Raw genomic sequence first — 16,710 nt, 5'->3', positions numbered from 1 at the left:
CATATATAGATGGAATAGAAGCATAAATGTATGTTTTTGTATGCTGACATACTGGGTTTAGAATAAAACCAGCATAACTTTGCAGTCTGTGAGCCAATGCAAGGTACCAACTTGCCTGTATTAACTGGAGCTTGCCACACACTTGATAGATGCACTTTTTTAGCTGGGGAAACAGCCACTTGCAAGGAAGGGTCATAGCTCAGTAGCAGAGTATCTGCTTTGCATGCAGAAGGTCTCAGATTCAATTAGCAGGTTAGGAGACAACCCTGTCTTCTTCCAGTCCACTCACTTGCCTTGCCTGTGGCTACCTGTTAGAGTACTTAAATACAAGACTGTGTTAATGGCATGCAGTTAAGGAAATTTCCATGTCACTCTAACTATCAGAGTAAAAGCTTATGTACGTATTCCAGGAAAGATTGTCAAATTGGAAGGCCGCCTTCCCCGGGGGAGGCATAGGCTCTGGATCCTTACCAAGTTAACAGTGAAATCACATGGAAATCAGAGGTAGTACGTTCCATAGAGTTCAATATGCCTTACTCCTGGGTAAGTGTATATAGGATAGCAGCCTCAATGTGTCCTTGTGTGTTATCTTGGCCGTGTTGGGAAGTGAAAGTGTGAACCCAGCCCTTCTCAGTCAATGACTAATTAGCCTGTTAGACCTTTCCACTTGCTAAACACTCTAAGGGCCAGTGAGAAATTGCCTATTTTACTACAGTCTTTCTCCTTTCCTTCCATGGGTCTACCTCTTGTGAATGTTACAGTGCAACTTCTGTTGATCAAAAATACCTCATAGGTTTGGAGAGAAGCCTCCTTTCCCCCTTTTTATTTTTCTGTTGCAGGCTTTGAGAACCCTACATTTGCAGAGTTCTTGTTATGAAACTGTCCCATCAAATGCTAAAAATATGGGATTAAAATCTTATATAGAGGTAGAATTGAAGAGTATGGGGAAAAAACAATTTGAATATTCTTGTTATTGCTTCTGGCCTTACCTGCATAGTGTAGTGGTTAAATTGTCAGACTGGGACTTGGGAGATCAGGGTTCAAATCCCCACTCATGAAGGTCACTGGATGACTTCGGCCCAGTTGCCGCCTCTCAGCCTAACCTTACTTATTATTGTGAGTTATTGTGAGGATAAAATGGGGAAGAACCATGTTCACCACCTTGCCCTCCTTGGAGGAAAAGTGGAATATAAATTTAACAAATAAATAAATAAATTTTCTTTTTTTTTTTACAATAATTTTTATTCAAATTTTCATAAAACATACAAAACAAAATCATAAAACATTCAAAGACAAAAAACAAAACAAAACAAAAATGATTAAACAAAAAAATAAAATGTTGACTTCCCATTTGTCGCAGATCAAATCAGTTATAGGTCTACAATATATAACAATCCTGTCTCTTAAATTATATTATAAAATCACTTTCCTCCAGTAGTTATCTTAATTAATCATCAAATCTCATAAACATTACTTTATCCTTTCCACAAAAAGTCAAAGAGAGGTTTCAATTCTTTAAGAAATATATCTATCAATTTTCCTCCAAATAAACATGTCGATTAATCCATCTCGTTAATAATAATAATAATCTTATTGTCATAACCATAGTCCAAATAAACATATCGATTAATCCATCTCATCAAAATCTGTTAGGTCCAATAATTTCAATAGCCATTATTCCATTATCCATATTAATTCCATCTTCCATCTTCAATAGTCCTGTTAAGTCCAGTAATTTCAGTGTCCAATCTTCCATTATCAGTACTCCATAATAATCTTGCTGTCATAGCCATAGTCATATAATAAGAGTCTGATGGGAATTTCCTCTATCCCAAATATTTTCTTGCCATCAATTCTGAATAAGTTGCTGAAATATTGTTGTAAAGTCATATCTCTGTTCTTCTTTTTTACAAAATGCACTGGCTCATCTCTTGAGAATTTTTCCATTGTCACATGGCTGCAGTTAATTCCATAGATTTTCTCTATATCAAGCTCCATCACGTCATTCCAGTCCAGAAGATTATCCAAGCCATTGATAACTTTATCTCTAATATCTTCATTAATTTCTTCAGAGATAACGTTAAATTCCAAACAGTAGATTTTATTTCTAATATCCATAAACTCCAGATCTTTTTCCAATTCCACATTTGTTCCAATCTCCAGGGCTTGTATCTTCCCTTTATTTTTTCTTTTCTCATCTCTGATCTCATTCTCCTCTCTCACAGGATCCCCTATTTCTTTAAGCTCCTGCGTCATTTTGCTCAGTTCAATTTTCAGCTCCTTACTGCCCTGTCGCAGGGTTTGTTTCGTTATCTCAATCTCATCCATTATTTTCTGAAACATAATTACTTCCAGATTCTCAGCCACTTTCTTGATTGCCATTTTTAAAACCACGAAAACAAAACAAAACAAAAATAAAGAAGAACCACTTCTTATTTCAGCAACAATTGGGTTAATATTCCTGGCTTGATGACATCACAGTACAAACAGAGCAGCCTGCCTTATCTCTCTATGTTCAAGAATACAAAACAAATTTAGTTCCCAGCATCAAAACAGTTAGTGGCGTCGTGAAGAAGCAGATTCGTCAAAATAAAATAGACCAAAAAGAGAATAGTCCCAGACAATATAATGTTCCTCGGAATAGAAATCCCTCTTCTGTTTATATCTTTAGAATGCACTTCCAGGACAGCTTTTTGCAATAGAAACAGAGATAAGCTGTTAATTTCGTGAATAACAGAGAAGAGTTATAGCTCACCCAGAAGTTCTTTAAAGCTGATTCATTTGACAAATCTCTTTTTGCTGCAACAATTTAAACCAAGTAAAAAAAATAATAGAAAGAAGGGTGCTTGCCTGTTAGTCTGTTTTCTCTTTGAAGAAAAGATAAACGTATTGCATTAATCAGATAGAGCTTGTTCGGAAGTCCGTCCGGCATTGCTGGCTGGACCTTTTCTCATAAATTAATGAAATCCAGTCCTCCCATCAAAAACAGGCTTTTGAGGTTGATCTCTACGTTTCTCCCTGCCCGGGAGAAATTTCATCAGTCAAAAAAAAAATGTTCTGACTGATTTATATCTGAATAAGCTTCTTTTGAGGCGGGAGCCCGTCTCAAAAGCAGGCACAAGCGAAGTCACCCTTCCCGGAAGTCCTAACAAATAAATAAATAAATTTTCTGAGTTGTGGACATATATAAATTGGTGGAAGGGTTTTGTTTTTTCCTCCTAATTAGTTTTGTTGTGTTTAGTTTTATTGTGATTTTAAGCCATTCCTTGTAAGCCACCTTAACTTTCTGTAATTTTAAAGTTGACAATGAGGACATTGAACTTGTCAAGGATTATACGTCGGCACAGTCCTTAACCAAAATGGAGACAATAGTCAAGAAATCAGAAGGAGGCTAGGACTGGGGACGGCAGCTGTGAGAGAACTCGAAAAGGTCCTCAAATGCAAAGATGTATCACTGAACACTAATGTCAGGATAATTCAGACCATAGTATTCCTGATCTCTACGTATGTACGTGAAAGTTGGACAGTAAAAAAAGCTGATAAGAGAAAAATCAACTCATTTGAAATGTGGTGTTGGAGGAGAGCTTTGTGCATACCATGGACTGTGAAAAAGACAAATTATTGGGAGTTAGAACAAATTAAACCAAAACTATCATTAGACGGTAAAATGATGAAACTGAGGTTATCATACTTCGGACACATAATGAGAAGACATGATTCACTAGAAAATTTTAAGACAATAATGTTGGGAAAAACAGAAGGGAGTAGAAAAAGAGGAAGGCCAAACAAGAGATGGATTGATTCCATAAAGGAAGCCACAGACCTGAACTTACAAGATCTGAACAGGGTGGTTCATGACAGATGGTCTTGGAGGTCACTGATTCATAGGGTCGCCGTAAGTCGTAGTCGACTTGAAGGCACATAACAACAAATGTGTCATAGAAAGGTGGGATATAAATGTTTTAAATAAAGGTATCACTTGTGTTTACTACTCAACAGTGCATTTTATAAAGAAACCTAATTTTGACTAGAAACCTAATTCTGCAGTGGGTATGTGTATTAAGAATTTTAAGGATTTTACTAGGTTTGTAAGCATGGGAGTAATAAGCATGTCACTGTTTTTAAGATTAGATTTCATACCAAATTATCAAGTTTCATCAATTTTGGATTTTGACAAAAATTTGTTTCAAATGTATTTCTCTTTCCATAAACATATATGTATACATAACAGGAGAAATAAGCACTTACCGATGGAATGTCCCAGAAAGGTCAGGCCCTGGAGCTTCAGATCCTAACTGTATCACTTGGGTTTATTACTCAACAGCGCATTTTGTAAAGGTAAATGGGATATCAAAGTGAAGGTGTCTGTTTATATCTAAACGTCTTTCCTGTTAGCACCCCTGGAAAACCTTTATTCGCATAGCAGGTTGAACTCAAGTTAGGCTGCAAAGAAAGACCCCTACCAGAAGTAGGGCTTGCACACTCCACTTTCAGCAGCATTGGCTGCAGTTGCGTGCTCCAAATCAAGAATTCCCTAGTGCTGCCAGTCCCAGTGGGACTTGCTATCAGTGTCAATCAGCTGATTGGCACTGATAGCAAAGCCCACTTTTGACAGGAATTGGCTGCCCTATAGAGTTCCCGATTAGTGCAGATAATCCTAGCAGAGCTCGCTGTCAGCACCAATCAGCTGCTTAGTGTTGATAGGAAGTCCCACTTGCCAAGGAACAATCAAGAGTGCACTTTAAGACTCCCAAACTCTTTCTACAAGATAGAACTTGCAAAAGAGTGAAGCAGTGTGAGCTTGCTGCATTTTAAGACTTCACCATCTCTTCTCCCAAGCACTGTGACTGGAGACTGTTGGGTGAGATTCTAACTCTGGATTGGAAGCTAGAGCTGTCAATGAGCAAAGTCTAAGCTCCCCTCCTCCCCCTCTCCCCAGCCAGACATTCTCCTTATATAGTGTTGTAATTAACTTTGGAGACAGACATTTTTAGATAGTGTTGTGAGTGGCACAAATTGCTACAAATCAATCCTAGTACATAGTACTGTTGATCTATTGAACTAATATAGTAAATTGCCTTCTAATGCATTGCTACATTTTGTTTTATAGCATGGCTCTTTGTTATCAGATGCTTTGTACACACCATACATTTAAAGTGCATGACTTCCCCCACAGAATCCTGGGAACTGGGAATTGTAGCTCTGTTCCCAGGATTCTTTGCGGGGAGCAGTGTGTATTACATGTATGGCATCTTCACAACCAAAGTTGCTATAGGAGCTTTTCATTTTTTAAAAATGCATATATCTAGAGATATAAATATATAAAATGCTCTTTATACGTTTCTCTTTAATTGTAGGATATGTACAGTGGTTTGATTGGACCTCTTATAATTTGTAGAAAAGGAGTATTAAATGAGAAGGGTTTAAGGACAGACATTGATCGTGAATTTGCTGTTCTGTTCCTGGTCTTTGATGAAAATGAGTCCTGGTATTTGAATGAAAACATTGAGAAGTATCTACATAAGAATCCTAAGGAGTTCAGTCACACCAGTGACTTTGTGAAAGGGAACTACATGCATGGTATGATGTTTACTGTGGAATTAGTCTTTAAAAAATGATATTTTGTGAAACATTCAGGTTTGCCTCTGAACGGCCCACAGTGCAACATTCACAAAGCAAGAAGAAATCTAGACAATCGGATGTGTTACAGCTCTGTTCAGAATGTACCACTTCAGATTGCTGGGGGAGGGAGGCAGATGTTAAAAAGATTCCCTGCACTTAGCAAACTAGTGTACAGAGGTTCTGGCCTAGCCCTCATCCATGTTTACTATGTGTGACAAGGTTTTCATGTGGCAAAGCAGGGGGATGCAACACAGATAGAGGAGATCAGAGGAAACGGGATCCAAGCCAATCATTCTAGCAAGAGCAAATATTTTGAATAACATATTCCTTTAATCTGCAGTGGAGCACATTACTACACCTGCTTGCTTCTTGCAAATCCTGCAAATCTCTGCCTTAATTCTTTCAGCAATCAATGGAAAGATCTATAACAATCTCCATGGGCTCACAATGAATGAAGGGGAAAACACAAACTGGTACCTGATTGGAATGGGAAATGAAATTGACATTCATACTGTCCATTTCCATGGAGAGAGCTTTCTGTTCAAGGTTGGTATAAACAAAAGGGTACTTTTGCATTAAGGTGAATAACTTATGTTAGTAAAATAATGTAAAACATTTGGGTCACACTGCTAAAATTAGCTACTTTTCCTTAAGCACAATACACCTGCAATTAGGGATGGAGAGAAATGTGATTCAGTTCGCATTAAAGGTGAATCTCTCAAATTTGCACTTTATGAAACAATATAACAATCAAAACACAGTCATCCTTCAAACTGCATATTTATCCAAATTTTACAATTGCATGTATTAGGGGAAAGTGTGCATAAAAATGAATATACTAGCGAAAATAACTAACAAAATTGCATTATGTTAGGAGAAATTGCTTGCAAAATGTGCGCATTAGTTAAAACTCCATATGAAAATGAGTTTATTAGGATAAATTTGCACTAAAATGCTGAAGAAGTTTCATGAAGTTTTTTTAAAAAAAAAATGCAAATTGCTGCAGAAATGTGGAAAACTAAATTTAAGATTGGAAAAATGAGAAACTGAGAAAACTATCTTTCCATCCCTCCTTGGAATATATCCCATTACGGTCTCAAGTGAGATAAGCAGGTAGAGGATGCTTTCACAAGTAAATCCCTCTGCTGAATTAGATGTTACACAAACAAAATGAATGTGAATGTGTATCTTCAATGTAGATGAGAATCCATAGTTCAATTACTTTAGGCTGCTGCAGGAATTGTTATCTGTGTGGCTATATTTGGATTGGTGGTCCATGTATTTAGATGCCTTCCAGATGTTGATGGACACCTCCCATCAGCCTCAGCCAGCATAGTCAATGGTCTAGGATGGTGGCATTTGTACTACAACATCTGGAGGGCACCATGCTAAGAATAGCTGTTTTATTTTTTATTTTACAATAATTTTTATTCAAATTTTCATAAAACATACAAAACAAAATCATAAAACATTCAAAGACAAAAAACAAAACAAAACAAAAATGATTAAACAAAAAAATAAAATGTTGACTTCCCATTTGTCGCAGATCAAATCAGTTATAGGTCTACAATGTATAACAATCCTGTCTCTTAAATTATATTATAAAATCACTTTCCTCCAGTAGTTATCTTAATTAATCATCAAATCTCATAAACATTACTTTATTCTTTCCACAAAAAGTCAAAGAGAGGTTTCAATTCTTTTTTTTTTTAATAATTTTTATTCAAATTTTTCCAAAAACAAACAAAACAAAGTCAAAAAGACATAACAATACAACAACAAAAAATAAAAATAAAATAGTTGACTTCCGATTTGTCGCAGATCAGCTATAAGTATATAATATACATCAAACCTGTCCCTTAATGTATACATACAGAATCCCTTTTCTCCATAAGCTGTCTTAATTAATCGTCAAATCCCAGTATCATCATTTTATTTTGATCTTTCAACAAAAAGTCTAAGAGAGGCTTCCATTCCTTAAGAAATGTATCTGTCGATTTTTCTCTAAGTAAACATGTCAATTTATCCATTTCTACTAAGTCCATTAATTTCAATAGCCATTCTTCCATTGTTGGTGTTGATTCCATTTTCCACTTTTGTGCATATAATAATCTTGCTGCCGTAATCATATACAATATTATTCTTCCATATTTCTTTTCTATTTGTTTATCCATAAAACCCAATAAAAAAAATTCTGGTTTTGACTGAATATTTATCTTTAGAATTTTTTGCATCTTCCTACCTATCTGTGCCCAAAATGATTTTGCCTTTTTACACAACCACCACATATGATAAAATGATCCTTCTTGTTGTTTACATTTCCAACAAACATTAGAAACATTACTATACATTTTTGACAACTTTTCTGGAGTCATGTACCAACGGTACATCATTTTATAAAAATTTTCTTTAAGATTATAACATAGTGTAAATTTCAAACCTTTTTTCCACATATTTTCCCATTGATCCATTTGTATGTTATGACCAAAATTTTTTGCCCACTTTACCATACACTCTTTTACTTGTTCTTCCTCCATATCCATTTTCAATAAGAGTTTATACATTTTCGCAATTATATTTTCATCATTTGTACACAATCCTATTTCAAAATCAGATTTACTTATTTCAAACCCATACATTTTCTTGTCCATTTTATATCTTTCTAACAACTGTAAATAGGCGAACCATTGAAAACTATATCCTTCCTTTGTCAGTTGTTCTCTCTCTTTCATTATATATTCTCCATGTACATTTTCTAATAGTTCTTGATAAGTTAACCATTTCTCTTTTCCAGCCATTTCTCTTCTATAAAACGCTTCTTGGCTTGAGACACATAATGGTATTTTCGAATAAAACCTTGGTTTATATCTATTCCATATTTTCAACAGAGGACGTCTTATAAAATGATTGTTAAAGTCTACATTTACTTTTACTTTGTCATACCATAGATATCCATGCCATCCCCACTTCAAATTATGACCCTCCAAATCCAATAGTCTTTTATTCCTCAATAAGATCCATTCCTTTATCCAGACTAGACAGCAGGCAGCAAAATAAAGTCTCAGATTTGGTAATCCCAGTCCTCCTCTTTCTTTGGCATCTTGTAGTAGTTTAAATTTAACTCTTGGTTTTTTTCCTTGCCATACAAATTTAGAGATATCTTTTTGCCATTGTTTAAAAGGTAAATCAGAGGATATTACAGGTATTGTTTGAAACAAAAACATCATTCTCGGTAATACATTCATTTTTATCACAGATATTCTACCCATTAATGACAGTTGTAGTTTATCCCATTTTAGCAAGTCTTTCTTAATCTCTGTCCATAATTTTTCATAATTATTATGAAACAACTTTGAATTTTTATTTGTCATAATGATACCTAAATATTTCAACTTTTTCTCTATTGTAAAATCTGTCTTGTCCATTAACACTTTCTGTTCCCTTAAAGTTAAATTTTTCACCAACATCTTTGTTTTTTGATTGTTAATCTTAAATCCTGCTAACGGTCCAAATTCTTTTAATTTGTCCATCAATACATTAATTCCTTCCAAAGGATTTTCTAGTACAATTATCAAATCATCAGCAAATGCTCTCAATTTATATTCTTCTTTTTTTATCTTTAATCCCGAAATTCTTTTATCTTGCCTTATATCTCTAAGCAGCACTTCTAAGACCAGAATAAATAAAAGGGGAGATAAAGGACATCCCTGTCTTGTACCCTTTTGTATTTCACATGAATCCGTTAAATCTCCGTTAACAATTATCTGAGCCTTCTGAGATGTATAAATCGATCTAATCCATTTTATAAAATTGTCTCCAAAATCCATTTGCTCCAAAACCTGAAACATAAATTTCCAATTCAAATTATCAAATGCTTTTTCAGCATCTAAAAAAATCAAAGCTGCTTGTTTATCATTTCGTTGTTCTAAATATTCCAAAACATTCAAGACATTCCTGACGTTGTCACGTAATTGTCTTTTAGGTAAAAACCCTGATTGATCTTCCTGAATAAATTGTTGCAATATTATTTTCAATCTTTCTGCCAAGATCATTGTAAAAATTTTATAGTCATTATTCAATAGAGATATTGGTCGATAATTTTTTGTTTTAGTTAAATCTTGCTCCTCTTTAGGTATTAATGTTATATTAGCATTTTTCCAACTATCCGGTATCTTTCCCTCTTGCAGAATAAGATTCATTGTAGACTGTAAAGGTAGTAAGAGTTCTTCCTCCAAACATTTATAATACATTGCAGATAACCCATCTGGTCCTGGTGCCTTTCCTAATTTAATTTTGTTTATAGCTTCAGATATCTCTCTTGACGTAATAGGGCCATTAATAGCTTGTCTCTGAAAGTCTGTAATTTTAGGCAAATTCTGTTTAGATATATACTCTTCTATTTTTTCAGATGGAATTTCCTGACATTTGTACAATGTTGAATAATATTGATGAAAAATCTTTTTAATTTTTACATTATCTGTCAACGTCTCATCTCCTTCTTGTATCTTTAAAATAATATTTTTTTGATGTTCTTTTCTTAATTTATATGCTAACCATTTCCCAGGTTTATTTGCAAATTCAAAAGTCCTTTGTTTAGCAAAATTTAGTTTTCTTTCAATTTCTCTAACTGTCAGCATTGATACTTGCTTCTGTAACATTTTAATTTGATTTACAATAGAAACTTTAGTTGGATTCTTTTTCAATTCTTCCTCTTTTTGTTTTATTTCTTCCAAAATTAATTGCATTTTCTGTTGTTTCTTTTTTTTTAATTCAGAGTTACATTTAATAAAATATCCCCTCATAAATGCCTTACTTGTATCCCAAACGATATTTTCACTTGTTCCTTTATGTAAATTATGTTCAAAAAACTCTTTTAATTTCTTCTTACATTCTTGTACTACTTTGTCATTCTGTAATAAAGATTCATTTAGTCTCCATCTAAATCCAAGATTTTTCTTTTTTAAAGTTAATATCACAGGGTTATGATCCGAAAAAGTTTTTGGTAATATATCCATTTTTAAAGTATCCTTCGCTAAAATTTTAGACATCCAAATCATATCAATCCTCGAGAATGTTTTGTGTCTTTCTGAGAAATAAGTAAATTCCTTTGCATTATCATTTATATATCTCCAGGTATCCACCAATTCTAAATTTTCCATCAGTTCAAAGCAAATCTTCGGTAATTTACCCTGTGTCTCTTTGATATTTTTTTCAGAAAGCCTATCAATTTTTGGTGAGATTACCCCATTCCAATCACCCATAACACACCAATGGTCATATGAAAACTCTGACAATTTTTCCATAAGTCCTGTGTAAAACCTTGTTTTATCTTCATTGGGGGCATAGATACCCACTATCAAAATGTTTGTACCCTGTAGAGTAATTTCAACCCCCACAAATCTACCACTATCATCCAGTAATACCAATTTAGGAAGCAATTGTGGGTTAATGTACAGAACAACTCCATTTTTTTTTTTTGGTCCAGCCGAAATAAATTCTTCACCCAAATTTTTACAAATCAAATATTTGGAATCTTTCTTCTTAATATGAGTTTCTTGTAAACAAATTATATCCAATTTTAATTTTTTCAAATAATGAAACACTTTCTTTCTCTTCTGTGCCGTATTGGCTCCATTTATATTCCAAGTTAGATATTTGTAATCCATCTTTAAGCGTGTATTTTAAAATGTGCCTGATGCTCCTTTTAATCCATCATCTTCCTTCCCTTCCTCTGCATATCTTTGTTGACTTTGTTTCCCAGGAATTATATCCATATCTTTGAGTTTATCTTCATCCATGTCTTTTGAAGCTTTTCTCAAGAAGTCCCTTGCTTTTTGAACAGTATTCAATCTATATTTCTGTTGTCTGAATGTAAAGATCACTCCTTCTGGAACATCCCATCTAAATTGAATTTTGCGTTGCTTAAGTTTCTCTGTAAGGAAAGCATATTCTTTTCTCTTACGTAAAAGTCTAATAGGAATTTCTTTCATCACCAGTATTTCCTTACCATCAATTTTAAAGGTATTTTTAAAGTGTTGCTGTAATACCATATCTCTGGTCGTCTTCTTTATAAAATGAACAAGCACATCTCTTGGAATTTTATTCATTGTTGCATATCTGGAATTAATTCTATACACTTTGTCTATTTCAAATTCCATCCGATCTTCATTCAAATCCAGAAATTTTACTAGAGCATTAACAATTTTATCTCTGATGTCTTCACCTGTTTCCTCAGGAATTGCACGGAATCTCAAACAATGTTCTTTATTTCTCATTTCAGTCACAGCCATATAATCCAGGTTTTTTTCTAATTCCAGATTTAATATATCTGTTCTATTCTCCAAGATTTGTACCTTTTCTTTAGTGTTTTTTGCATCCTCCTTTATTTGCCCAATTGTCCCTTTGATCTCATCCACTTGTGTTTTAATATAGTCTTTTATATCTGTCAGTTCAGTTTTCATTTCCTGTTTTATATCATTAATCCCTTCCATTATTTTTTGAAACATATCTGGGGGTATAGCCCCTTCCTGTGGATCAGTAGAACCTCTTCGCTCCTGGGCCTTAGTTGCTTTTCTAGTTGTCATTTTCAAGAGAAGCCTTTAATTTCTGATATTAATCACTGTTTCAAAACCTAGAGGCAGTCTATTTCTTTTTTTTTTTCCTCCACCAACAAAAGAGTTAATATTCCAGGCCTGTTATTGAAGTCCAGCCAGCACAGCACAGTTCTTATCTACATCCAAGAATGCAAAACAATTCTGGTTCCCAACACCAAACAATTAGTAACATATACGAGCAGCAGATTCGTCCAAAGAGAAATAGTCCAAAGAGAAAAATAGTCCAAAATATAATAATTACCTCTCATCCGTTTTTAAACTTTAAAACTCCAAATTCAGGCCAGCTTTTTGTCGTAAAAAAAGTATATAAGTTGTTTACATTCTCTTTCTTCCTTAATTATATTTAAAAGAGAAAAAGTATGACTCACCCAGGTTTCTCAGTTGCTGATTCGTAAACAAATCCCTTTTATTGCAGTAATTTAAGCCGAATGATAAGATTTAGACAGAAGTAGGCTCGCTGGTTAAGAACGTTTTTTTTAAAAAGAAAAAAGAACGCTTCGCTTTTTTCCAGTACAGCTTGCGTGGAAATCCTGACTCCGTCTTCAGCCGATCGGCATGCCTTCTTATCTCAGGAATTTCCTGATCAATTCCAGCCGCCGACAGCTCAACGAAGTCTTGTGGAAAATCTGATCGGTTCTCCTATACCTTGGAGAACATTTAAGCCAGTCCAAGATTCCTCTTGGCTGGCTTTTAACCTGAAAAAAGCTTCCTCTGAGGCAGAGCTCCCTCAGAGACAACCACCAGCCAGCACTACTTCCGGGAAGTCCGAGAGGTTTCAATTCTTTAAGAAATATATCTATCAATTTTCCTCCAAATAAACATGTCGATTAATCCATCTTGTTAATAATAATAATAATCTTATTGTCATAACCATAGTCCAAATAAACATATCGATTAATCCATCTCATCAAAATCTGTTAGGTCCAATAATTTCAATAGCCATTATTCCATTATCCATATTAATTCCATCTTCCATCTTCAATAGTCCTGTTAAGTCCAGTAATTTCAGTGTCCAATCTTCCATTATCAGTATTCCATAATAATCTTGCTGTCATAGCCATAGTCATATAATAAGAGTCTGATGGGAATTTCCTCTATCCCAAATATTTTCTTGCCATCAATTCTGAATAAGTTGCTGAAATATTGTTGTAAAGTCATATCTCTGTTCTTCTTTTTTACAAAATGCACTGGCTCATCTCTTGAGAATTTTTCCATTGTCACATGGCTGCAGTTAATTCCATAGATTTTCTCTATATCAAGCTCCATCACGTCATTCCAGTCTAGAAGATTACAAGCCATTGATAACTTTATCTCTAATATCTTCATTAATAACGTTAAATTCCAAACAGTAGATTTTATTTCTAATATCCATAAACTCCAGATCTTTTTCCAATTCCTCATTTGTTCCAATCTCCAGGGCTTGTATCTTCCCTTTATTTTTTCTTTTCTCATCTCTGATCTCATTCTCCTCTCTCACAGGATCCCCTATTTCTTTAAGCTCCTGCGTCATTTTGCTCAGTTCAATTTTCAGCTCCTTACTGCCCTGTCGCAGGGTTTGTTTCGTTATCTCAATCTCATCCATTATTTTCTGAAACATAATTACTTCCAGATTCTCAGCCACTTTCTTGATTGCCATTTTTAAAACCACGAAAACAAAACAAAACAAAAATAAAGAAGAACCACTTCTTATTTCAGCAACAATTGGGTTAATATTCCAGGCTTGATGACATCACAGTACAAACAGAGCAGCCTGCCTTATCTCTCTATGTTCAAGAATACAAAACAAATTTAGTTCCCAGCATCAAAACAGTTAGTGGCGTCGTGAAGAAGCAGATTCGTCAAAATAAAATAGACCAAAAAGAGAATAGTCCCAGACAATATAATGTTCCTCGGAATAGAAATCCCTCTTCTGTTTATATCTTTAGAATGCACTTCCAGGACAGCTTTTTGCAATAGAAACAGAGATAAGCTGTTAATTTCGTGAATAACAGAGAAGAGTTATAGCTCACCCAGAAGTTCTTTAAAGCTGATTCATTTGACAAATCTCTTTTTGCTGCAACAATTTAAACCAAGTAAAAAAAATAATAGAAAGAAGGGTGCTTGCCTGTTAGTCCGTTTTCTCTTTGAAGAAAAGATAAACGTATCGCATTAATCAGATAGAGCTTGTTCGGAAGTCCATCCGGCATTGCTGGCTGGACCTTTTCTCATAAATTAATGAAATCCAGTCCTCCCAACAAAAGCAGGCTTTTGAGGTTGATCTCTACGTTTCTCCCTGCCCGGGAGAAATTTCATCAGTCAAAAAAAAATGTTCTGACTGATTTATATCTGAATAAGCTTCTTTTGAGGCGGGAGCCCGTCTCAAAAGCAGGCACAAGCGAAGTCACCCTTCCCGGAAGTGCTAAGAATAGCTGTTTTAGATCATTCAAGATAGAATCATAGTGCATAAATATCAAAGGATATGGGGTCATCATATGTATGATCAGGTCATATTCTTATCTCTTCAGTGTATCAGTAGACTTTTCTACTTTGATTACAAGAAAGTTACATCTGTGAGAATATCTCACAATTTTACAACAACACAGCCCATTCATTTCCTCTCCTTCCTCCTTGACCTCAGAGTTCTTTGTATAATTAGTGCCTCACTGCTGCTGTCATAGTCTCTCATTCTTTCACCTGGTGAGATGTGTGCTTCGCTTTTAAAGAAAAGTCCAGTTATTTATGCTGCAGCCACATGTCAGTCCATCAAGCAAGCAAATGGAGATTGGAGGAATTATTGTGCCTGTTCCCCACCTTCAGAGTATTTTGCCTTAGAACTGAAGGAAATATTGAAAGACTGTGTTTTAAAATCTGTAACAGGGGTAAAGAAGAGGGAGAGATTTGATTCATTTCACATTTAAAGGTGAGCCTACCAAATTTCAACTTTCCCAACTTTGCACAAACCAAAACACAGCCATCCTTTGAAACTTGCACTTCTCTGAATTTTGCAATGCAGTTCTCCAGGAAAGTATGTGACCAAAAATGCATATATGCATGAAAATAACATATACAAAAAGGCATTATATTAGGGGAAATTGCTTTGTAAAATGTGTATATTAGGCAAAATTGCACACAAAAATATGTATATTAGTGCAAATTTAGAAATTTGCACTAAAATGCTGAAGAATTTTCATGATTTTGTTTTTTAAAAAGAAAACAGTAGGATGATGTGGAAATGTTGAGAACTGAACTTAAGATTGGAAAAATGAGAAACAGGGGAACCAAAATTGACAGATTCACCAATTCCTAAACAGGGCTGGCCTTCTCCAAGATTCAAGACAGCCAACAAAACAGAGGTCATGATTCTGTCAAAGTTAAGCACGCTGCCATCCATTGATTTTAATGGAGGTGGGGAGAGAAGAGAAAGAGTGTTAAGCATGGCCACTGTGAGAACAGGATGCTGGACTAGATGGGCCACTGGCCTGATCCAGCAGGCTCTTCTTATGTTCTTATGTTCTTATGTGGTTTTCTCTCCTATCATCTCTGACCAAAAAGTATTGTTTGCAATAACCATAGGGGATACTCATATTAAGCTGGCATTGCTTCTGTACTGCTGTGTCAGAGTGGCCAGAACTGACCAAATGGTGGGTTGGTTTTGGACTACTGTGCCTAAAGACCTGCATATGGATGCCCTCTAAACATTTGGTCAGCACAGTCACCTTTCAGAGTGGGGTGTTTACAGAAACCTGTAATTTCTACAGCAGATGATTCCAGAGGCTTGTAAAAAGCAGAGTGTGAGCTACTTTTGCCATCTGGGAATAGGTTTTGATTTGCTAGCAGTGGAAAACGTTGATGATGCTCTTTCATCTTGACACAGATGGATCACGAACACAGAGGAGATGTGTATGATCTCTTCCCTGCGACATTTCAGACTGTTGAACTTGTTGCATTTAATCCTGGGACATGGCTTCTTCATTGCCATGTGCATTGTCATATTCATAATGGGATGGAGACAACGTACACTATCGTCAAGTCAGGTAACAATCTTTGATAAAGGCTACTTTGCAACAAGCGCTGGGGTAAATTATGCACCTGAGAAGTCACAGGACCAGAGTCAACACATCAGGCATAGGTTCTGAGGCATCCCCTGTGTTTCTCCATGAGTTCAAGGTGTGCTGATTGGAAAGAGCAGGGACTCATACTAACACAGAAGTCCTCCTCTGAGAGTTGGTAGTTCTGCTCGCTCTTCTACACTGGGAGTGACTGAATGATCCAACCACACCTGATGGAGAGCCAAGGCAGAATGGTCCATCCCTAGTGGAGGCTGTGTGGAAGGAGGCAAGATCAGAGCACTACATCATTCAGAGATCCAGCAGGCAGCCTCCAGTACTTCCAGTATAAATTAGTTAAACTATGGAATTTGCTCGCACAGGAGGCAATAATGGCCACCAGCTTGGATGGCTTTGGAAGAGGATTAGACAAATACATGGAAGATAAG

At 35.3% G+C, this 16,710-nt stretch overlaps 1 protein-coding gene across 4 annotated transcripts in view; it reads left to right on the top strand.

The window, feature by feature from the left end:
* The window catches only part of HEPHL1 (hephaestin like 1), a 75,072-nt gene that overhangs the window by 48,092 nt on the left and 10,270 nt on the right, over nt 1–16,710 (top strand). For all 4 annotated transcript variants that reach the window (XM_061628819.1, XM_061628822.1, XM_061628821.1 and 1 more), the window contains 4 exons: nt 4,232–4,338; nt 5,358–5,580; nt 6,029–6,168; nt 16,090–16,249. In XM_061628819.1, coding sequence (XP_061484803.1) covers nt 4,232–4,338; nt 5,358–5,580; nt 6,029–6,168; nt 16,090–16,249 — 630 coding nt within the window. The remainder of the gene's footprint in view (nt 1–4,231; nt 4,339–5,357; nt 5,581–6,028; nt 6,169–16,089; nt 16,250–16,710) is intronic.

The sequence above is a fragment of the Rhineura floridana genome, chromosome 5, assembly GCF_030035675.1.
Source record: "Rhineura floridana isolate rRhiFlo1 chromosome 5, rRhiFlo1.hap2, whole genome shotgun sequence".
Taxonomy (NCBI): Eukaryota; Metazoa; Chordata; class Lepidosauria; order Squamata; family Rhineuridae; genus Rhineura; species Rhineura floridana.
Note: the sequence above shows the minus strand (reverse complement) of the source record. Positions and strands in the feature narration are given on the sequence as shown.